The 24,474-nt window shown below is 39.6% G+C and overlaps 1 protein-coding gene across 8 annotated transcripts in view; it reads right to left on the reverse strand.

The window, feature by feature from the left end:
• plce1 (phospholipase C, epsilon 1) overlaps positions 1-24,474 on the reverse strand; it is a 96,398-nt gene that overhangs the window by 51,275 nt on the left and 20,649 nt on the right. For all 8 annotated transcript variants that reach the window (XM_037754320.1, XM_037754319.1, XM_037754318.1 and 5 more), the window contains exon 5: positions 23,884-24,093. In XM_037754320.1, coding sequence (XP_037610248.1) covers positions 23,884-24,093 — 210 coding nt within the window. The remainder of the gene's footprint in view (positions 1-23,883; positions 24,094-24,474) is intronic.

Below are 24,474 nucleotides of genomic sequence, written 5' to 3' on the forward strand. Positions count from 1 at the left end.
TAAAAGAAACCGTCATTAAACACGTTTACACCAGTGTTTTCTTTCCTTATCCAGAACATTCACTGACTCACATTTCTGGTAAAAAGCCTCATTTTTTTTCTATCAGCATCTCCGCTGAACTTACATGAAGTCTACTATATTAACAGTGTATTTTTCCACATGTAAAAAGCAAACGACTTGGCCTGGGTCATACATAGCACTCATGCCTCTGTTATTTACCCTACATTTAAAAATGTAAAATCACTTAATTGAGGCTGTTTTCCCGTAACTAATAAACAAATAAAACCCCCAAAAGGGTTTACGGGTAGATTAGTTTCTATGCTATTTTACATCGCTTGAATATTTTAGTACTGAGTATCAAAGCGACAGAAATATCAAAATTACCAAGTGGCTGCAAACAGCACTAAACAACAGCTAATATGGACTTTTTATATTTGTGTCTCTAAAAACCACTACTCTACTGTGCCAAACAATACAATATTTTTATTGAGTCTGTCTCTCTGCAAGCTGTCCTGCTTATGACGGCAGTTATGGCAGTTAAACGCTTTATTAAGGCAACTAGAGATGACCACTGTCTAAATAAAGGTTCAACATAGCCAAAAAGATAATTACACTGCAGTTGAAGTTTTGTGCGGGTTACATTCAAGATTTTGATTTCTACTTTAACACACAGACACAGAGTCTGAAACATGTGAATAATGAAGCAGAAAAAGCTAGTTGTATGAGTGTGTATACGTTTGTAAGAGAGCCTGACTTCAAAAAGGACATTGCAGGGAATGTGGTGCTTGATGGACACAAAGCAGCTGTCTTCACAAACGACACACAAACAAACAAACAAACTCATCTTCGCAAACACAAACCGACTTTCCTTCAAAAATCACAAAAACGCAGTAGTAGTAGTAGTAGAGTGTATGGACATGCACACCAACAAATCATGGTCAAAAGTATCTACACATCCCAAAGAGTGGAAATGTTTCAAAGTGTTTATGTAAGGGAGAAAAATTTCTCTTCGATCTTCTGATTTTCAAGTTTCACAGACGTCCCAAGACAAGTGAATCCATAAATAACTGAATTAAAATGAAAGGAACCAGTGAATGAATGAGTGAGTGAGTGAGTGCAGGTGTGAAGGAGTGAGTGGGGGAGTGAGCAAGCTATTAACTGGTCCATTAAAAGGTAAATAATTTAATAAATCAACCAAATTGTCCATTTTCACTAATGCTTTTTAATCTCAGTATAAAAAAAAATATCACTGTAATGTAGGCGGGCAGGAAGAAGGACAGAAAGCACTCTTTTGTGTAATGTAGCCACAGTTGCATCAGGCATGGGGGAGGTAATTACATTTCAGCTCAATTACTTAAGTACAGGTCATCCAATAGCAATAAATCCATCTTGTCCTTCTTCCGGGTGAGTTACAGTAACACTGACGTCGCCATTTAGTCAGTAAGCAGAACTATAGCTATACAGTATGAGTCAACTGCCACTAATACAGCTCTGTTTCTCATGTTACACTGTGTGTGTGTACAGGAAATGCTAATGGCTTAAGCTCAGTGAAGGTAACTTGTAAATGCTAGAGGCAGCTGCACTGATTGAGCTCCACTTACAGTAAGTTAAGGTAATTTCAACAATATAACTCTTGTTTCACAATTCTATACCAGTAAACGGTCAAAGTCTGTTTTGCTAATGCAGCAATAATCATTTTGTTACAGTGCTGCATAGAAATTTGCATTTGTAATGAAGCGCACATGTTTGTGTCCCGTGTGAAACCAAAAGTAAACGCGGACTTTACGTGACGTTGTTTTACGTGACGTTGTTTTACGTGACGTTGTTTTACGTGACGTTGTTTGACGTGACGTTGTTTGACGTGACGTTGGACGTGACGTTGTTTGAGCAACGTTGTTTACGTGACGTCGTTTACGTGACGTCGTTTACGTAACATTGTTTTACATGACGTTCACGTGACGTTGTTTACGTGACGTTGTTTACGTGACGTTGTTTACGTGACGTTGTTTACGTGACGTTGTTTACGTGATGTTGTTTACGTGACGTTGTTTACGTGATGTTGTTTACGTGATGTTGTTTACGTGATGTTGTTTACGTGACGTGTTATGTGAAAAAATGTTTACGTGAATTTTTTACGTGACTTTTTCGCTAAGTGTTTTTTACCTGATGTTGTTTGACTTAATGTTTTACATAACATTGTTTTATGTGATGATGTTTTATGTTACGATGTTTTAGGTAACGATGTTACATGAACGCTTGTTACGTAAAGTTATGTAAAAAAGTCCGCTAAAGGCCGTTGGTAGTTATATTGTTAGAGTTGTTACGTATTGTTGGTAGGTTATTATTTTAACACAAAACCATGATGTTTTTTAACTAAAAAACCTAAACCTAATCCATTGTTTCACAACATTAACCACGTGGCATTGTGCGTTTCTGCAAGTGTGATACGAGGCTGATGTGAAATGTATTTATGAAACTTTTTTTTGGTTCAGAAACGCTGACATTCAAAGTACAATACCTAAATGTTTTCTGACGAATGGGTCGGTATAATAGTTCATAGATAACATCTTGATCTAACAAATTTATAACTTTTAGAATCTGCAAATATGTTTAATACATGTCTAATATCTTTCTAATACATTTCTCTTGTGTTGTTCTTTCACATAAGAGTACAGGTGTGTAAAAACTAGGCTGCGTCAAATTATTCGAAGGGACATACATGAGGGGGTCCTCGGTAAATTCTCAAACTTGTAAGGGGTCCTTGCCTGAAAAAAGATTGAGGAGTAAAGTGTACATGCAAAAGGGATTTATTTTTCCCTTTCAGTCAGAATTGTGTCTGTAAAATAAAAACAAATATTTATTTATTTTATTTTATTTTATTTTATTTTATTATTTAATTAAAATATGTTTTGGTATTATTTGATATTAATGTTCTTTCATAACAGTTAGTAAAACTGAAACAAAACTCTAAACAGATTTTTCTTACTATTTATAATTCTACCTTTCAATTTAACAGACAGCTTTTTGTTCAGTCAGTTTAGCCACTGTAAAATGGCATCAACAATCTAACTGTCCAGTGTGGTTGGATCCTATTTTGAGGCTTGCCGCCACCTGAAGAGTTCAGAGAGTTGGACTTTCTCAAGGACGGGGGTCAAACCTGTGAGGACTGGATTCAAAGTATATTCATCAATTAATAAAATATGGAATAATTATGAAAGACGCCAATATACAAACAAGCTATAACTTTCATATTACTGACAATCAGTGCACGTAAACTCCGGTTATGAATGAGTTTGTCATGAAGTCCCATCAGTGCCTGTTGGATAATTTCTCTGCCTGGCAACAGCCATTCTGGGAAGGGATTAACAGGGGGCACTGTGGTGCACCACGCAGATCTACTGAACTTTGAGCAGGAATGCACCACACATATGTCCACATGCTAACATCCAGACATGCAAACACACTCTGACTCATGCCCGTGCCATTATGTATATCATACCAGACGCATACTGTATGTATGAGCATGCAGCACACTGGAGAGGCCGAAGCCGTCTCTCTGAAATCCAACCACCGACACCTCGACCTCTTAGCTTTGATGTCCCTGGCCCGCCACACACACACTCACATACTCCCACACTGACACCGTCTCTCATTCACACACACACTCCTCTTCAATTACTCTGCCCAGTACTCCAAAGCACAGATCCCCCAATACAATGTATGAATGTAGCCCAGCTGTCTGTGAAACGCCGTATTGTAGTGTGTGTCTGTACGGTACGTTTTCCCTCCCACTGTTGTCATGCATTCACAAAAAAACACACACCAGGCCACAAACCTTTATCTGGTAATGATATCATGCAATTGAACGCACCGAAGTACTCGCATGGGATTAGAGAAATCATTGCGTTAGTACCCCGCTGCCACCCCCCACATACTCTCCCACGAAGCTGACATTCAAGGAATAAAAATACATGGTTCTGACTGAATTCTACTTTTAGCAGCATCGTGGAGGGTCGAGGTCAGCCAAGGTCAGAGAGGGGTCAGCGTTAAAAGAACTCTGTTATTCTGGTCTGTGGACTCAGAGCTGAGGTCACTGGGAGAGACGTCAGCCTTAACCCTTCCTCCACTGAGCAAGTTGACGTTTGTCAGTGTATTTTGGCTATTTTGGGTCTTAAAGAGTTCATTTATAAAACTTGGGTGAATTCCCTTTGCAAGAAGGGACAGGATTCAAGTGGTTTTACTTGAAAACAAAACTTGTAGAAATGTACCTTATATACATGATATGAAACTAAAATCACCTTAAAGAGGACCTATTATGCTAATTTTCAGGCGCATTCTTGTATTTTGGGTTTCTACTAGAACATATTTACATGCTTTAATATGCAAAAACGCTTTATTTTTCTCATACCGGCTGTGCTGCAGCACCTCTTTTCCCCTGAAACGCTCTGTTTGAGCTCCTGAGCTCCGCTCTAGCTAGCTTTGTTTGAGGCCGTACTAAACTAGCCACTAGGCAAAGTATTATGCAAATATGTTACTTGGTGACATCACCGCGTTACGGACGAAAAGGCAGGACTTCAAGCAAGGTGCTTCAGGCAGTTCAGGAGCAGTGTTTCTGTGGGGGAGAGCAACTCCCTTTGGTGTGGACTTTGGGCTTTGTAACTTTGCAGACCTTTTACATTCACAAAAAAAAAAAAAAACAAATAGCATAATAAATCCTCTTTAAGATTGATGCAAGCGAGCATATAATAAGAGGGTTCTGAACAGGATGAAAAAACTGCAGGATATGGCTTAATTTCCTCATTTCATCCAATTTAAATGTCTCAACTTACACTTTCTTAATAGTAAAGATTAGCAGCCAAAGATTTAAGGTCACATCATGACCAAAATAAGGCCACCATTTACTCTGAGAAACATGGAACATAAGGGAGAAAAGGGGACAACATAGATGTTATTACCAATAAAGTGTACAGTTTATACTTTTAGATATAAAGATTCAGACTTAAAAAAACAGAAACTGACTCTTGAAAGAATTCAATTCAGCGATTTTAATGTTGCAACTCGACAGCTCAATGTTTCTGCCTGGCGAGAAATGATTTTGGCGGAGCAATATGAACTCAATAAAACTCAGCTGAATCTCTCCACTCCTTCATTCTTGCAGTACTGTAGATCACTGAAAGGTTTAGGCCTGAGAAAAAGCCCCGTATTCCTAAAAATCCTTCATGGACTGTTTGCTTTAATGCAGTGAAAATGGAGCCGACGAAACTGCCTGAGAGAAATGAAGAAAATGTGCACGATGCCCACCCAAAGCGACGAGAGCGTTTTAAATGGACTGCTCCTGTGTCTATTTGAAAAGTCGGTGAGGAGCCAGGTATGTTCAGCAGCTCTGGTATCTCAGCACCCAGACACCCTAACCCCACCCATCCTGGACAACCAAATCAAAAGCCGTAAACCAAGCACACCCAAACATGCCAAGCAGACATCCCCACCTCTCGGGTTTGAACATGTGAAACGTTTTATGTGCACAGACGGCGCATCACCCTCTTTATCCCAAGCGACTCCTAATCCTGGTTTGCATCACCAAGAAACAGACAACCTCTCTGCACTGTCCTGCTCTGCTCTGACCTTTTCTGCCGTTTTCTGTCTCCACAAGGTAATGTTTGCTTTCCTGCAGCCTGAGTCTGGACTGTCTCACTGCTGACTGGGCGCTGGGCTCATTTGAGTGTAGTTATGTGTACGTAGATAAAGATTACATATGTATACATGTGTGTTTTTTTATGAGTGTACACGTACAGGCTGTGTGTATACATATGTATTTGCTGTATGCTCTGTGTATTTATGTGCTTTTTGAGCATACAAAGTTCTATCTGAGTTTATGTGACTATATTATATGTGTGTGTAGGTGGTCCATGCACTTGAGTCAGTGTTGCTTAGACTAGAGGAGCCCTATGTCTGAGTATGGGATGAAATACATACAGACACTTGAACAACTCTCCCTTATGAAAACACATTAAGTAAATCATAATCCAACTGAAACCTAAGTTATTAATGAGAGATTACAAAATCAAGTCAATGAGAAAATTAGCAAGGTTTGGGCAGCAATGCATTCACACTAACATTCACGCACTTACAGCGCATTTAGAGATGGACGTTAACCATACACTATAATCAAACCTCCTATTCATGCATGAGCTCATACTCAATGCCTTGGCTTGGTCCAAAGGTTACGAAACATTGTCTTTATGGGAGTTTCAGTATTGTCAACCCACTGAGACCAGACATTACTGTCTTTAAGAGGCTCTAGCAGACTTACAGGAGATACTGGTATCAAATGAAACTAGACAACCTAAGACATCTATTGGTACCAACCATGGCATGTTAGCTTGTCAGAAAGGAGGCTAAATAATGTTTCAGAGTTGGGCTAAATTTTGGCAAGGAAAGACCGGCATGGCCATTTTCAAAGGGGTCCCTTGACCTCTGACCTCAAGATATGTGAATGAAAATGGGTTCTATTGGTACCCATGAGTCTCCCCTTTACAGACATGTCCATGTTATGATAATACCATGCAGTTTTGGGCAAAAACTATGCAGTAAATGTGTTATTTTCGCCTATTCTAAAAATGGTTTCTGCCTATCGGAGTCCCTAAACCATCTTGGAATTGCATAAATCGGGTATTACTGGAAAGCTGACTCTTGTGGATCCAATGAGCCCAATTGTATTCATGTGTGATGATGTTAGTCCCCATAGTAGCCATTTCATTGTAGTAAGACCATTTTTTTTTTAAACGTGACCTCACTGTATAAAATGACCTTTTGTGACCTCTAGGATAATCACAGCGCAGAACAGAAGTGCTCGCCATCCAATCGCCGAAAGATGCAATTCTTGCCGAAATGCCAAATGTCAAAAGTTTTTGATACCAAATCACAGCATGGCTTTTTCTATGGTGTTCCTCGAGGTCTTGGTGTCTTGATGTGGTATTTTGGAGGGATTATTGATCATTTTTATCAATTCTCGAGTGGTAAAAAAAATGGTTAAATTTAGCACCAAATCTGTGTAACAAATGGTATCAAACCAAAAATTGATGCATCAACTTATGTGACAAAAGATAACAATAAGATGCCTTTGGTTATAACACAAAAAGCATTGGCGTTTGTTATTAGACAGAGTAAGCCTGGAGAGAAAACCCCTCTTGTGTGAGTCACATCTTAGATCAGGTCCTCTGTGGCTCAGTGGGTGGGTTGTGCTAACATTTCTAGGAGTTAGACTCATGCAATACTGCACTGCAAATGTTGTAAACGTGTGTGGGCGTTTGGGAACCCCCAAAAGTTTTTAGGAAAGGCTTTTCTCTGGGATTCCCAATAGCTGGAGACTGAACTATTCGCTGACATTTGCTTTGGCAGTTACATGAAAAAAGTGGACTAAATTAATACAAATAGGAAAAAGCATTTAAAAGAAAGATAATATAAATTCTAGATTATTAAAAAGAGGAGATCTCAAAGGGTACATATGTAAGGGATAATGTACAGCGAGCCGGTCATTGTTGGGAAATAAAACCTGACAGGGCAATGCAGAGGGAACTTGCATCGCCCTGAAGTTTATTTCACAACAATGACACGCTATCCCGCTTGTTACATGGCTACTTACTTAAGAAATCAATAATTTGACACAAAAGGGATCCGCCAGAGTCCGACATCAAACCCCATAGCAACGGTCTGCTTTAAAGAAATAACAGGCCGTAAGACGCTGTGATTAACCAATCAGAATCGAGTATTCAACAAAGCCCTGTAATAAACTTATTTAACAGACATTGACAGCTTTATTCCAAAGCTTTAATTAGATTTGAATTATTCATTTTAGCTCATAATACCACTTATGACCTGCTGCCCCAAGCCCTAGTTATAGAATCAGACTTCCATACAGCATTTGAATAACTGGGTCTAGACAGGAGGACATGCACAGTTGTATCAATAACATGGTGGCCTGTCCAGAACCATACATTTAAACCAGCTACTCCCTAGGATTAGGCACTTTTTTTCTTTATTTATTCAAACTACTTTGCTAAAATGGGGTGGAGATGGCGAGGAAGATGAAGGGAACAAGAGGGAAAGAGAATTAATGAGGATGAACGACAGAAGTAGAAAAGGTTAGAATGATAGAAAGAAAAAAAAAAACAATTATAAAAGAGGTCGACATGGTTTGCGGAAGGTTTGTCAAAACAGGAAGACGAGTTCAACGGAGCAGAATGAAGAAGAGAGAGCAAAAAAAGATGGAGTGGAAGAGGAGGTGAAAAGTAAAAGATGAGGGAGAGGAGGGTTTTGAGAAAGGACAGTGCAGCAGGAAAAGACAAAAAAGGAGATGAAGAGGAGAAAAACACAGCAGAGAACACGGAGAGGGAGGCCAAGGGTGACTTGAATCATAATCCCCTGTTGAATTTCACAAGGAGCCGTTCCAACAAAGATCCAAGAGCTGGGCACCGCTTCACACCTTTAACAGGCTTAGGGCTTTATTGTGTGTACTTTATGTGTGTGTGTCACAGAGAAGTCGAGAGCAGAGGGGAACACTCAGCAAACTGCATGTGATTTATTAGAAAACTCGAATGCAGATGTTAGCCTTGAACAACACAACAACAACATACTGCGCACTGCTTTAACTAAGATAAGCAGCACTGCAAAGATGAAAACAAGAAAACAAACACACAGATTATCAGTCGGTGGCTGCCTTCGCTGGTCATCGACCCCTTTTAGAGCCAGCAGGGAAAAATCAGAGGAGAACAAGGAGGAAAAAGACACATTTACAGGAAAGGACTAACTAATCGAATTAGACCAGAGGGACTAGAGAGTAGAGAGGGAATGACAAGTTGTGCTTAGTCACACTTGTGAAATGCCAGGTCACCATTTCAGCAGATAATGTTACTGTGTGCTTTGTGGAAGACGCTTAAAGGGGATTAGATATTAATATTATATATTATATTATCGTTGTTACAACAAAAGGAGTCACAGTAGGTGATTCCTAATGAAGGAAACGTCTGTCGTTATTCAGCCTTGGTCTGTTCATAGTTTTAGTTATGATAGCATGTTGCTCACCAGCTGCACCGCAGCAATTTATGGGAAACGAGGACAATAAACAGAGCTTGATTAAGTAAATCAATGCAAGTGTTGTATTGGTTTCTAATGGAGCTTTCACAAGCCATAGTCCATTTGGCTGGTCAGAATCAGAGTGAAATTCATACTTTTGGTTAGTTTTCTATTTAGTCTGGTTCGGTTTCACAGTGCATAAATTAAAGCGGACCAAATAAAAAAAATAATAATTTGCTGAGGGGCGCGTACGAAGGAGCAAATTCATCTTTTTCGTCTCGAGAGCTGACACTTCTATGGAGGGAATCACTGACTTTGATATATTGCTGTCAAAGTTTTTCCACTTTGAATCGGCAGTGATCTACTGTGCACAAAAAAATCCCTTCTCCTCCAGTTTATCTCAAATTACTTTATAAATGTTACCATTTCTGTGGTCTTTATTTAGCATATTCTGTATGTTTTCATCGGCCCAGACGTCAAGCAAACACCAGACTTCTGCAGAAGTCCAGGACAGTCTTCTCCCACTCATGTTAACCTGTCGTTTACCCGTGTCCATCTCAACAAATGCCCACAGAGGCAGCCTACATTTTGGTTCGCTTAGAAACGGTCCGAGATCACCTCTAGCAAGCAGTCTCGGACCGGTTGTTTTGGTCCGCACCAGAGTACGATTACTGCGTTCACAACTGCCCCAAACGAACCGCATCAGAGTTTGATTAAAATGAACTAAATGTTGGCTTGTGAAAGCGCCCTTAGGCTTTATTACAGAGTCAAACTCATGTCAAACAAATATAATTCTGTTACAATCACCCACTTAGTGGCAGATCTACATCCAGTTATCCAGTTCATGCAGGAATATCTAACCATTATAAACTGCAGCAGAAAGGCAACATGTAGAGCGTCCCATAAGACAGCTATTTAAGAAGACTGTAGGTATTCATGCAGTTATTGCGTATAGTATTATGCAGTATATGCAGTCAAGCTGAGATACTAACGACTTTACTTGTGGTTAAAAGAACGAGAAAAGAGTTGAGGCTTTTACTGGTTGGTAGAATCCAAAATATGATTTAAGAGGGAAAGGGAAGTTTCAGAAGGAGAAAGAAACCGAATGGAAAAGCCAGCGGAGAGCAGAGGAAGTATAGCAGGAGAAGAAATATGACAGAGGAGTTGGAGAGAGAGAGTCTGGGAGAGAAAAACAAATTGGGGTCATCTTGAGGGCCAAAACAACCTGGAACCCATTACCCAGAGCACCCAGTGGGACCCCTCCACACCACCACTCCCCCCACTTACAGTTCTCATGATGTCATAATACAGCGAGCCGCTACGCTCTCCTTCATACATAACGGCAACACAGTCCTGATCAGACAGTTTGAGATAAGCCTGAAGAATGGTTTCTAGACATACAAAATAATCCTGGTTCCACATGCAGACGAATAGAGCATCAATATTTTTTGCTTGGAGATTTACAAAAGATGGCATTAGTTACTACTAACTGTACTACCTTATACTGTTTTATGTTATATTACATAATTATGCTGCTAATCTTAAAGTTTAACACTTGACAATCTTTTAACTGACTGCTGTTCTAAACGTCTCAACTACTCCATGACTTCACCTCGATCCATCTTCTTCAAGTACATTTTCAAATCGTGCAAACTGTATTTCCTCTCTACACAACGAGACCCCAAATCTGCACAACTGAGGTTTGCTTTTTCCATGTTCATGCACATTTTCTCAAGTTATCCTGTAGCAGATAAGTTCATACATATCTTTGAACAACACATTCAGCGAAATGAACTCAAAATGCTGTTGCTGTTAACACTTGATCAGGCTAAAAAATGTCAATCTTAAAGTGTAGTTCCTTTACAGCCACAAAACGCAATGAATGAAAAGATGTTTCCTCAGTCCAAGTACAGCAGGAAGGACTCGTAGTAAACAGTTTACTTACTGTAGCACAGAAAGTGGCTGATATACTGACGAGAAAGGAAGAAAAACCACCAAGCTCCAATCCCTCTTAGTCTGCGTTATAAAAGTGAGAGAGGAGGCTTGAGCGAAGGAGCATGAGAGAGAGAGAGAGAGAGAGAGAGAGAGCAAGAGGAAGAGAAGGAGTGAGAGAGAGATCTCTACATCAGTAGAGCCCGCCTGAGGAGGAGAGAGAGAGAGAGAGAGAGAGAGAGAGGGACAGATGGAAAGGAAAGAGACAGGAGAGGGAGAGACAAGAGTGAGGGGAAAAGACAGAGACTCAGAGATCTCTGCCTAACGCTGAGGGTACCCCCATATTAGGCTATGAGGCAACTGGCCCATCAAACTCCGGTAGCAACAAGGGAGATTTTATCAGCGAGCACACTCTAAACACACAAAGACGGAGGAGACACCGCCACGCAAGATTTCGCCTGTTTAATGTGTAAACAGTGTATGACAAAACTCAAATAAGGCTGCTGTGTTTTGATTATTACACAGAACCTGGGAATCGACCATTGATGCCACCTTTTTTCAGTCACCTCATCCAAATGTCCACTAAAGACAGTCGATTCTAGGTGTGTTACGTCAATCGAAGTAAGGAAAGGGTAGTTTTGCTAAAAGGCAAAGCATTGTTTATATCAAGAGATAGTTGCTCTGTTAATTTTTAGTAACACAACAAGGTAACTTTTGCTTCCTGGAGTCAGGAAATGGTGCAAAGTACAAAACCTTCCCCCCCAGTGACCTAATTAAACTGTGCAGTATACAGCCTACCAAAAAGTATTTAAGAAGAAAATATTGGATTCTCTAATAAAAATACCATCTCCGACATTTTTATGAACGTGTCTTTTTGAGCCGAGCAGGGTGATCACGTGAGATAATGTCGGTTATGTTATTCGCCAAGTGAATATGCATTGCACTAAATGTTTCCATACAAAGTTTTTCCCTACTTACAAAGTACAACCAAATGTCATGTGATATTAAAGGTGCATTGTGTAGGATCTGGGGGGTATCTAGCGGGTGACGTGATGAGATTGCAACCCGACTGAAGCCTCTCCCGTGTGCCAAGCGTGTTGAGAATTACGGTGGCCGACACAAGAATGCGAAAGGCCCTCTCTGGAGCCATTTGGAACTGATGCAGTGCGTAGAGTGTGCATGTACGTGGGGAGCGAGTGGTGAAGCAAGAGAGGGAGAGCGGCGGCGGCGACGGGAGCGAGTAACGTTATCGACTTCGGCCCAAGCAGGAAAAGTTAACAGAGTTTGGTTTGTCCGTTCTGGGCTACTGTAGAAACATGAGGACCCACTCCCTACGTAGATATAAACAGCTCATTCCAAGGTAACGAAAACACAATGATTCTTATTATCTGGTGATTACACACTAAACAAAACATAGTTATTAATATGATATTACATTTCTGCCAATAGATCTCCCTAATTGTTACACACTGTTCCTTTAAGTATCCCTTCTTTGCTCAGTGACACATAAATGAAAATTACAGATGGAAAAACGTGCGATATAGTTGAAAGCTCAGTAAAATGCGAGTAGGTAGCCTAGAGCTGCAACAATTAATCGGTTAATCGATTAGTTGTCAACTATTAAATTAATCGGCAACAATCTTGAAAATATATTTAATAAGTTTGAGTAATTTTTTGAAAGAAAAAAAGTCAATATTCTCTGATTCTAGCTTTTAAAATGTGATTTTCTGGTTTCTTTACTCCTCTATGACAGTAAACTGAATATCTTTGAGTTGTGGTCAAAACAAGACATTTGAGGATGTCATCTTGGGCTTTGGAAAACACTGATCAACATTTTTCACCATTTTCTGACATTTTATAGACCAATTAATCAAGAAAATAATCTGCAGATTAATCGACAATGACAATAATCGTGAGTTGCAGCTCTTAAGTGGACCATGAGTTGCAATTGTTGTGTCAAACTACTATTTCCAAGGTCGAATATGAACTTTCATGCTCTAGATGAGAGCACAACGGCTACTTGTGTCAACAAATCCATCGCCATAACAACTGAGCAAACTCCACCGACCGATGAAACACACGTGATGCGGCTGAAAGCTTCAGAAAAAGCTAGTAAGTGGTCCTTGTTTTGGGGTTGTTTTGTCAAACTGTGGAGAACTTTGTCACAACTTGTATCAACATTTACGTCTATTGCAATATTCATATGCTGCATGTTGCAATGAGGATCGTTCGTATTAATATCATCTACGTATCTATGTGATATTATGTTGTTACTGTATGTTATTTGCTGGCTAAAACACTAGAATATGGCAATAGTGAAGTAAAACAGGAGGCCTAATTAAGTCCCACTGAGCCCAAATCGCCTTTAAGGTGTCATAACGGCTAAACAAGCCGCACGTTCCAGCTTGGCTTTTCATGGGGCCAGGTGACGTTGTGGGCCATTAAACCAATAAAGACTGAGGTAGGTCCACTTGATCCTTGTTATTAGCTTTGCTCCGGTGAGCGTTTCTATGCCAACCTCCAATTAAAGACCAGTGTTGCAGCTTTTCTGTTTAAGCCAGCTCGCTCAATGGTAGCCCCAAGCACTTGCGGTTTACGGCAACAAACTATGTTATTTGTATTATATGTATCAACACACTCTCTGTTGACACATCAGACACTGTCACAAACAATTTCCTTAACAACTATGAATCGCCTCGCTAGTATAGAGTGGGTAAAAACCACAACTTATCCTATAACACAGCTTCACAGGAAGAAACTGAAAGGTAATTTTTATGTAATAGCAGCGTAACCTGACACATAAACGCACACATAATCACAACAGTCACCAGGTCTAAATGAATACATTAAGTCCTATTGAATCTGCCTAATCAGGTGCGAAAAATGAATCAGTTTCATGCCCAGTTGACATCAAAGTGGTGTTCAGAACAAAGCAAACAGCTGGCCTGCCCTCCGTCTTCGCTTTGCATTCCTTTGATCAATACTCCGCTAATGAGACTGGCCTCCTGAGTCAGTAATGAGAGGTCAGATTCATGCATTATACTACACTTACTACATTAATTGCCTTTAGAAGGCACAAAGTCCCCCGATCAATATGAATTAAGACAATGATACAGTAAGATGTGGTGAACTGAACATAGACACCAGCCTAGTATCTCTATCTTTACCACCTCCGAGTGGCTTATTATAACGCAGATCTTATATATAACCCAGATCTTATATACCGCAACACAATATTTGTAAGGATAATTTGTGAAAACAGCACATGCACTGTTTATTTCAAAACGTGTGCTGCCCTCTGGTGGATATGCATATAAGCACTGATGAGTGTTAAAAAGAAAAAAAAAAGAAGCATCACCTCTATTAGTTGGAAAAAAATAGAATTTAGATTAAAGCTTTTATTTCCCAAAAAAGGAATAATGTATGCATTTTTACAAACAAAAGCTGATAAAAGTGAGGAAAATAACTACAGCCACAGCTAATTATTCATTTAATCATCAATTATAGAGCCTGAATGATTGTTCCATTCATCATTTAGTAGATCAACAGAAAATAATTCCTAGCAAATATTTTGATAATTTCTTAACTGTAATTTTTTAAGTAAAGGTGTCAAATATGTGAGGATTTGCTTTTTTTCTTTGTCTTATCTGTTGATAAATGTATTATCTTTGGGTTTTTGGACTGTTAGTCGGTCAAAAGAAACAACATTAAGATGTAATCTTGGGCTTAAGGAAGGTTTTATGGACATTATTCACTATTTTTATGGACCAGATGGTTAATCAACTAATTGAGAAAATAATCAGCAGATTAATTTATAATGAAAATAACCATTAATTGTAGCAATCAATTAATCTCGTGAACACTAATTCAATTAATTTACCAATCCTTTAGATGTTGGAAAATAGGAACATTTCTAAGAGCCTTAGGTGACAACTTTAATTTGCATGTTAAGTCCGACAATATCCCAAAAATATTAAATTTATGATAACGTAAAATTTTGAAATCAATACATTTGAGAAGACAGCTACTCTTTATTATCGTATTACGGATTACTTGACAAATTGTTTCCGCTTCAATAACACAAGGATCACAAAGACGACTAGTCCTACATACAGTATGACAATAGAGTACACACACACACACACACACACACACACACACACACACACACACACACACCACAAGCATCCAGATCAAAGAGCAACGGGAAGTACAGTTCCTATGCCAAGAATGTCTGAAACATAAATCATGACTCAGGCTTCAGCAGTCATATGTGTTCACATACCAAAAATATTTAGCAATCCAAGTTCATCTGCAGCGTGAGATATTCTATTATCCACTAGATGGCACCAAAGGATGACTTTTCATACTTCATCAGCTCTCTCACTTTTACCTATTATACTTTTTTATATCAAAAAGGGAAGGCAGAACAAGTAAATGGAAAGTATCTTTAAAGTCATACTAATCAATACAGATCAAAGTTTAAGGAGTAAATGCACACTGTTGATTTAATTCTTAGTTGATGTTGATGGAGATTCAGTGTCCTGCTCAACAACAGTCAGGAGGCCAGATGCTGGTCAGCAAGGTTGAAAGATATCTTGAAACTTGTTATTCAAAACTACTCGGATGAGCCTTTTCAGCTAAGGCCACTGTACTTAACACTACTTTCGTAATAAGTTTGTCCGATACCCTGCTCCTTTGACTTTGTATTTGGTGATGTAATTTAATGATCCACCAAAAAAAAAACAGAAAATGCAATTAAATCTATTACTGTACCACATCCTGTAAGATAAAGGACTTAAATCTGGCTAAATCCCCTCTAGACGACCTCTTAAATTATGAGTCAAAGCGTTAGGAAAGGGAGGTGACAGGCTATTTTTGTATCAATTGTGTTATTCTTTGAGTGCAACAATAAAAGCATGACCCACAACTGCTTCGGGCTCTCATTTAATCCGTTTTTGGGGGGAATATTGTTGGTCCATTTCCTTCCAAAATGCTCTTTACTAAATCAAACCCTGTGGGTGTTAGCGGTGTTAAAGGGTTATCTTTAATACTAAAAATGTGATTACATCACTGGAAGGAGCACAGAAACAAAGGATGACACATGTAGCAGCCATGTAGCAGATGTGCTGTGTCATATGACGGTGATGACACTGGGAGAGGTCAGATAGTCCCCATGACAGGATGTTCAAGTGTGTGTGCTTGTTTACATTTCTCAATATTGTATGTGGTCCAAGTTCATGTTGTAATAATAATGATTTCCCAGGTTATCACCCAGAAAGTGACATATATAGGCTATGTAACATTGATCAGGAGTGTTTCTATTTCACAGACATTCAACTCACAGGGTCAAAATTCTCCTCTGTTTGTTTGTGCGTCGGGTCCTGACCTATAGTTTAACAACCTTGGCTCTGGATCTCTGTAGGGACACTCTTTCCGGCTTCTGGAGCAGCGCAACTTTCCCACAATATACCACACAGAGATGCGAGAGGCCTGAGCCAACAAACACACACACACATATTTTAACTCCATGAAGTGAAAACGCACCCACATGCAGTTTTGACACCCTTCTGTCACCCCACAAAAAGCAAACGGATGGAATGTGTTTCAACAAAAACAAGTAGCAGACGCCACATGGTGTGCTCCTGTGCAGCAGATTCAAGCAAACGTATGAACAGTGTTGGAGAGGAGAGGCCACATCATTCAAGATACTGTCACTGTACATTAACAGTACTCCTTATGCTAGATATTCACTGTCCTATACCCATTTTCTGTGCGAGCGGACATCTGACTTAAAAGTGTGTATCACACATACACACACACACGCACACTAATCTCAGGCTAAGCCGCAACACCCAGCTGGGAGAGAAAGTGGCCGGCTCGGCACATTCCTTTGTAGTGGCACAACACACACAGAGAGAACATAAGAGTGATAGACGCCAGGTTAAATGAGTGTGACATACATGGAGGGTAAGCTTGTGAGTGTCTGGTTGGGGGTTAATATGATTATAATTCAGAACTGAAACTGTCCATTCATTATCCCTTACTGATTCATTTTAGGTAGCTAATTGTTTCTTTAAAAAAATGATTTATTCTGTTGTTTTTTATTGTACTAGTTAGATATCATAATAGCTTTTTAGCCAAATGTTTGTGCTCTTTGATAAAAGAAACTGAATAAAATCGGAGAGGAGATGCTACAAAATTTGAGTTCTTTAATACATCTTGGTATTTTACCATATCGGAGGACAATGAACCGGTTAGCTGAGCTTATTACTTTTCGTTGTACAAACCACTAACTGGAGGGGAATCATAGCCAACACTCAGAGGGCCACTCTCCAATAACAAACAAGAACTACCAAAGAAATTCTTAGTCGACCGACAAGATTTTGTGACTAACCGATTAGTTGATTTAATCGACAGATCTGTGAAACTCAGTTTCTCCACAAAGAATCACACAAAAACACCACTTTAAATCTTGTGCTTACCAGAGATGTGCTCATGAGTCTATCGGAAAAAAGTCATTTGACTAATCAGCTAAAGAAATGTTAGTCGACTAAAACAACCGATTAGTCAACTAAGACGAGGCAGCTCTACAATAAAGATTCCAACTTATCTTGTAGTGTGTTGGCCTGTAATGATTCAATCTTCAAACCGATCTGGCGAGAGCCTCTCAGATGGACAGTTTGGATGAAATATTTTCAATATGATCAACATGTTCAGCAGTAAATAAGAGCTGTACTTTTACTCTGGTACATTCTGTACTACAACAACGATCCAATTTAAAGTTGCTTAATTAAAAAAAAAAAAAAATACACGCCTTTCTGATTACACACCGAAAAATAATTGCAGGTGTCCTGCACCAGACTGGCAAGCTGCAATGTTGCTCAACTCCAGTTCACCTGACACGCCATGCTCAGCCAATTTTCACAGCCCGGCTTCATCTAGATGTTTTTTTCCTTTTACCTTTGACATCCAAACTGTTTTTCCTGAGTGCATTACAGTGTGTTCACACAGCAAGCAGCTGGTTGAAAGCCTCTCAGAGTTCGGTTGGGGCAGTTTGTCAAAATATGTGGTGTGTGTGCTTTAACAACTGAAAGAGGCAAGAAAACACTCATTATGTGTGCGGGTTCTCTCATAATCCTACATTTAAAAAATTCTCTGTGTTCCCAGGTTTACAGGGACTTGGGTATGAAGCCATTTGTTAATTTCCAATAGCTCAAATTGTGATTATAATTTCATTCACTTCGACCTTTTTAGTTGCCCTGACCTAATCAGCAGGGCACTGTTCAACACTGTGTGTGTGTGTGTGTGCGCACTAATTACCATCTCACATTGTAGGCCAGTGACTCTCAGATCCATTCAATAGAGTCGTAACAAGAAGGAAAAGGACTTTGATGTGCATACAGTACAGTATGTGTTTTTATGCCATGCAAATATACACTTGACGCCGACTGTCTGATGACCTCAAAAAAGAAGCGAACCAGTCTATTTACTGAAGCAATGAACTGGAAAGCCAATCAATGCAATGTTGCCTCATGACAACATTGCATGAAATGGATGTCTTAGAACCGGATATTTGCCGGACATTTTATCTTAAAACGTTTGCTTTGAAATGAGCAGTAATTGGTAACCTGTTTGCTAAAGTTATTACCTGAGCTCATAAAGAACTGGTCTTCAAACATATCGACCCATTTTACAGGCGTGGATATTTAACTGGCAAACGGCTTGAGGTAAAATATAGCTTTCAACGGTGCAAACAAAAATTAGTTTACAACAATTCCCATATGTCAAAGGCTGTATCTTATTGTTTGGGAGAGCCAAGTTAATATTTGGTGAACAGAAATAAGCTTGTCCCAAAGCTGGACATCATCAGTGACTACGTTACATGCACAAAATATTGTTTTTTGCCCGTATTACGAAAAATACAATACTCCTACTAAGCTGTTTACATGGCTAATGAAAATGAATATTCCACTGATATTCCTGTTTACATGCAGCCGTGATTACGCCGATTAACGTAACCGGTGGCGGACTTGCTTGACCGTGCAAACATAGCCTCCCTGTTTGATTCATTTAACCGTTGCAATATTTGTGCATATCCAAAAACCTGTTGATATCCAAGTCTTTCATAATGTTTAGAAGTAGGCGTGTTTCTCTTTCCGACTACAAATGTGGGCTTTTCTTTTGGGCATGCATCTCTGCAAACTGTCGGCCAGTTGGTTTGTGTACAACGCACAGAGGTCAAGGCCTTGTGTCGCTAACTGCCGCAAAAGCCCATATTGAGATGCATATTCTGAATGTGCTGTATACACGTCCAAAGAATGCTCCTAAAACCCAAATAGTATCGGTATATCCCACGTCCTAATCTGAAAAGGTCTAATTCAGAATATCTAAACAGAGTATGCTGTTTACATGACCTGTATCAAATTCAGAATATTGTCATATTCTGAATAATAGTGGGATATTGGTGAGTATGTAAACGTAGTCAATGAGCATTACAACTCTGCAAGTCATACTGACATAAGCCACAATATAAATGATTGTCAAATTTGATTTAATTCTTTATTCTCAGTTCATTCGTATATGGAGGAATAACCACAGACTGGGTTTGGGACTAAATCAAATTGTGTCTTTGGCTACGGAGAAAGGCAGAAATTTAGCTTACTTTGATATTTGGGTAGCCGGTACTCCCCTTTAATCAACTGCAACCACGGACTCAAGAGGCACTCTGAGATTTCACTTTTAGTATCAACAACATTTAACACACCAAGCTCTTCAATAAACAGAGTGCTCTTTGCTACTTAAAAGATGAAAAGCAATCTATATTTGTTCAAACTGAAAGGAAAAAAGAAAGAGGAATAGAGATATGTGTGTGTATGTGGCTGTTATTATCACCAACAGCAAGGCAACCACATGGGAGATTGGGTGAGCAACAATGGCAAGTGTGTGTGTCTCCTGTCTCTGTCTCTCCCTCTATCAATCCACCCAGACAGGAAATTATGTATACAGTCAGGACTGTTGTTTTTTTTAATCAAACCTAGCAGACACTATTTTTGGTGATCTGTGCTTTTAAATGGAGACAAGAAGTCATGAAAAGTAACGGCATGACGTGATAACAGATGACCTCCCATGTGATTAACAGCCAATCTTAAAGCCCTATTTCAATGGAATTTTACAGATATGTAGGTAAAAGGTAGCATGCAACAAAGTATTTAAGTGAGTCAATTCATGTGTAAAATGCAGCAATATGCATCACGAATTACCAGAAACATGCAGTTTGCAAAGGAGATAAAGTGATAATGAACATGTGGTCATGCAAACTTGAAAACTGAATGTTGGAAAATTAAATGTGGTCAAATTTATAACGTTTTGAAAGTGAGATGAGTTCAAAGTATTTCGGGTGACTGACCGGAGCGCCTCCAAAGCACAAATGGGCATGAAACTCTATTGGATATACAGTGCAAACGATGAACAACTGTGTCCAACATCTCCAGGACAAAAGTCTGTCTATATCAAAATCTATGGGAAGAAGTCAACTGCAACTCCAAGGAGAATTTCAGTAAGAGATATTTTTGATTCACATTTCCAGTACAGATATTCCTGGATGTGAACGGTCAATATTCTGGCTTTAAGCCCAGTTATGAGAAGACACGCTGAGGGGAAACAGGAAAGCACAGATCGTCCCTAGAAAGAAGAACGTGTTCCTGTCCCCGAAGGCTGCTTGCATCCTCAGTAATGGGAAGACGATATATTTACAGCATCTGTCTATCAGCCCAAATTGCTATGGTCAAAAGGGTGTAGTCCATGTCTTTGCCTGCCCGTGTGTGTTTGTGTGCAACATGGTCACTTAGCACTTAGCCTGACACCACTTGGAGTTAAATGAAAGGACTCAGCAGGGCTCTAATTGGTAAACTCCACAAAAGGCAAACAATAAAATGCTTCTGGCTTAAGAAGACTGTTTGATCCCTATGCCAGGTGTGTGTGTTAAACCTGCACAAAGTAATGAAACACTTCCTTATTTTATGTTACAATTCCCTGACATTTAGCGGTATGACAGTTTTAACAAAGTTCAATAAGAACACTGCCAATATATTTTTGCATTTTTTACTGCTAAACTCTTGTGAGAGAATGCAAAAGTCGTTCCCCCCCCCCCCCTCCCATTCACAATATTTTCCATCATGTTCATTTTCCATTATGAACTAAAAACCTATATAAAACATACGTTTCATGGCTTTGTCTTGGTCTAAACCTCCTTTTTGTTTCCACTCTCTCACTCTCCCTATTCTCTCTCAAATAGTCCCTGCCTGATTCCCCCCCACCTAGTTTCTCACTTTTCTTCCATGGTACATTTTCTTCTTTTTCCACTGTTAAAATCTCATTTTCTCGCTCTTTCTCAGCTAGTGTGTTACCCTTCCCTCTCCCCCTCTCTCTCCGTGCTGCCCTGCTCCAATCCCTCCTTCATATAATCCTGTGTTCTTTGGCTCGCTTCATTAGTTGTAGCAATAAACACACAGGTCCACAGGATACCTCGAGAAAACTCCTCAACGTGATTACTGCAGAGTCAGGCGCATACATGCCACATACAGGGGTCCTGTGTACCATAAAGTGTGGTTGTGTAAAAGACAGAGGGGAGTAAAGACACACAGAAACAGTGTTTTGTTTTTCGCAACTATGCAATAAATTTACAATGTTGTTTTTGACTCAGTTCCATTGTTACATCTGTATCTGCCGTATGCCATCTAATAAAACAGAAAGCTATAGAAAGTTTCTTTGCGACTGCACGTTTATGACTCCCATTTGTTTGTAATGGGATGCATTCCTACTTTATTCCTACTTTTTTATGATCCTGATGACAGCCCTGCTACAACTCTTACTTATTCACTGCTGCTCAGCGTTCTCAGAGTTTCTCTGGTGACCCCTTACAGGAGCAGCTCAGATGGTGTTTTGACAAGGGAAGTGCTGGCAACTCCCCCCGTTTTCAATAGGCTCATTATTAAAGCAGCTCTGCCTGGACTTAACTCAGCCCGTATTTCTACGACCACAAAGGACTCATAAAAACACTTTGGCAAAGTCAGAAACCACACTGCCGCATGCACATGAGTGTGTGTTTGAATGCCCGGAGTGTACACGCCTCCCCTTCCACACATGATAAACTTTAGACGGTACTTGGCTCTGTTGTGGCTATGCATGAACACATAAAAAAACATGAATACATATCCATGCATTGCACAGACATGTAAATAACGCGTCAGAATCCCATCATAAAAACGTAACATGCACAGTCAAGTGCCCACGTAGACAAACTCATCACGATACTTAAATCACGCTACGATCTTATTGCAAACATTTTGCGATATGCTGAGTATTGTGATAAGATATATTACGATTTATTCTTTTTTCAACTGCAAATTATGCAATTTGTCTGTTTTATCTAATAAGATACAGTTTTCAATCTGTTCATCTCAGAGTTTTCATTCACGTATCTTGAGGTCAGAGGTCAAGAGACCCCTTTGTAAATGGCCATGCCAGTTTTTATAGAAATACAATTATATACTTGGCATTACAATATAATAAACTTGATCTTGTGTAACCCCATGGTTGTATGCGTCTTCAAGGCATTTCTGTCTCCATGTGTTTTGAGTTTTTACAGGAAGTGGAGTGAGAAGATAACAACAGGAGAGTATCCTGTGTGATGCTGCTGAATCCCAGCCTTCACAGATTCTCATGTTTGCACCTCTCAGACTGGAAAAAGCATGACTTACGACAGACAAAAAATGCCTTCTATTGAAAGGGAGCTGTATATTTTCTGAATTGTGGCAGCCAAGGTTTGCTCGAGCCGAACAGCTCCTGTGAGATTTTTCATGTTTGTAAAAAAAAACACTCTCTAGCTTGGAAACTCGATAATAACACAGCAAATGTCCTGGGTCTCCTCTCTGTCTCACTCCCGTCTCTTTTCCCCCACTCCATCCTCCATCTCTTCTCACTCTGTCTTGCTCATTTACCTTCCTCTCCGGCAATTTCCATGGCTATAACTTTAATGCAGATGCCAACTCTGCTCAGTCCATTTACACAGACACGCACAAACACGCACGCACACACAGAAGGCTCAGTCATTCAGTCTGTCAGTAATACGGCGAGCAGAACTAACAGAGAATAAATCATTTTTCCGCAGCGGGGGCCTACCCCCGAACAAAGAGCCTTGTGTGAATGTGTCTTTGGGATGTGTGTGTGTGTTGGTCTATTAACATATTCCTTTAATAAATTATTCATCTTCCAGCCATAACAGGCAAAACATTTCAACCCAAACAGAAGAAACAAACGCCAAGAACAATTTTCATCCATTGAAGCAAGAATCAATCAAGTCATAAATACTCTTGTGCCACAGCGGCAGTTTTGCACTTTTTTTCTTACAGCGAAGAAAAGAGAGCTGGAAAAGCAAAACCACACATTAAACCCAATGCCTTATCAAGTTTGGAAAATCCACATCATTTTAAAAGCACTTAAAGAATAAGCACGTTACGGCTCGAGGCGAAACGTCAGTGATGTAAGGTCATGAAACCATAAAGATAGAATACCACTGCAACAACATATTTCCTAACCTCTTAAAAAAAAGGCAACCTATATTAATAACCCCTTGGCTTAGGAGGATTATGGAAAACATGTTGATTAACACTGCAGACTTTTTCATTGGGAACGTGTTAACAGTTACAGCCTGGGTGTGAAAAATAAACTAGACTTGAGAAGTTCGCTGCATTGCTGTCCTGAAATCGACGTTTTCAACAAGCTCATTTTACTCCTTTAAGTTCAGAATGCTTCTATTACGCATTTGTATTGTAAAATTGATATGAAATCTGTGAGTCTGCGTATTCAATCTCTTACCCGCTGTAGCTTAACTCCAACAAAACGTAGCATCTCCCTGCAGACTCTGACTTCTTCTTCCATACCGCGCATCGCGATCGGCCACATATCCTCCTTGCTGGGTTGCCACATCATGTGATTATCAACCACTTCCCAGACCTCATCTGAGATGTGTCCTGACGGCAGCGTCTTCACAATCGCTCTGGTTCCAGTACACACCGACTTGGTCATCTTACGGAAAGGAAAAAGAAAGGTATTTCAGCATGTCTCGTTGTTTTGTTTAGCAAACTATAAATTAACAAATTATAGAGTCGCCAACAAAGGCCCGATCCCAAACATCCTGAAAAGTCAACGCTCCAATGCCTCACAGAAATATAAAGCCATCGCTATTGGGAAATAATGCTGTTTTTCTTTCAAGCAACACTTTTATCAGCAATTGATTATGGAGATGTTTTATATATGCATGCAAGTTCATCTTCTTTGTGAATGTTAGATTCAATATATCATGCTGCGTCTCCGATTCGGGTTTCCACATTGATCATTTTGTCAACCGTAGAATGGAACATTGGTGTATTTTTCTGTATAACGCCATATTAAAAGGACCAAAATGTA

The sequence above is a fragment of the Sebastes umbrosus genome, chromosome 20 (genome assembly GCF_015220745.1).
Source record: "Sebastes umbrosus isolate fSebUmb1 chromosome 20, fSebUmb1.pri, whole genome shotgun sequence".
Lineage (NCBI taxonomy): Eukaryota > Metazoa > Chordata > Actinopteri > Perciformes > Sebastidae > Sebastes > Sebastes umbrosus.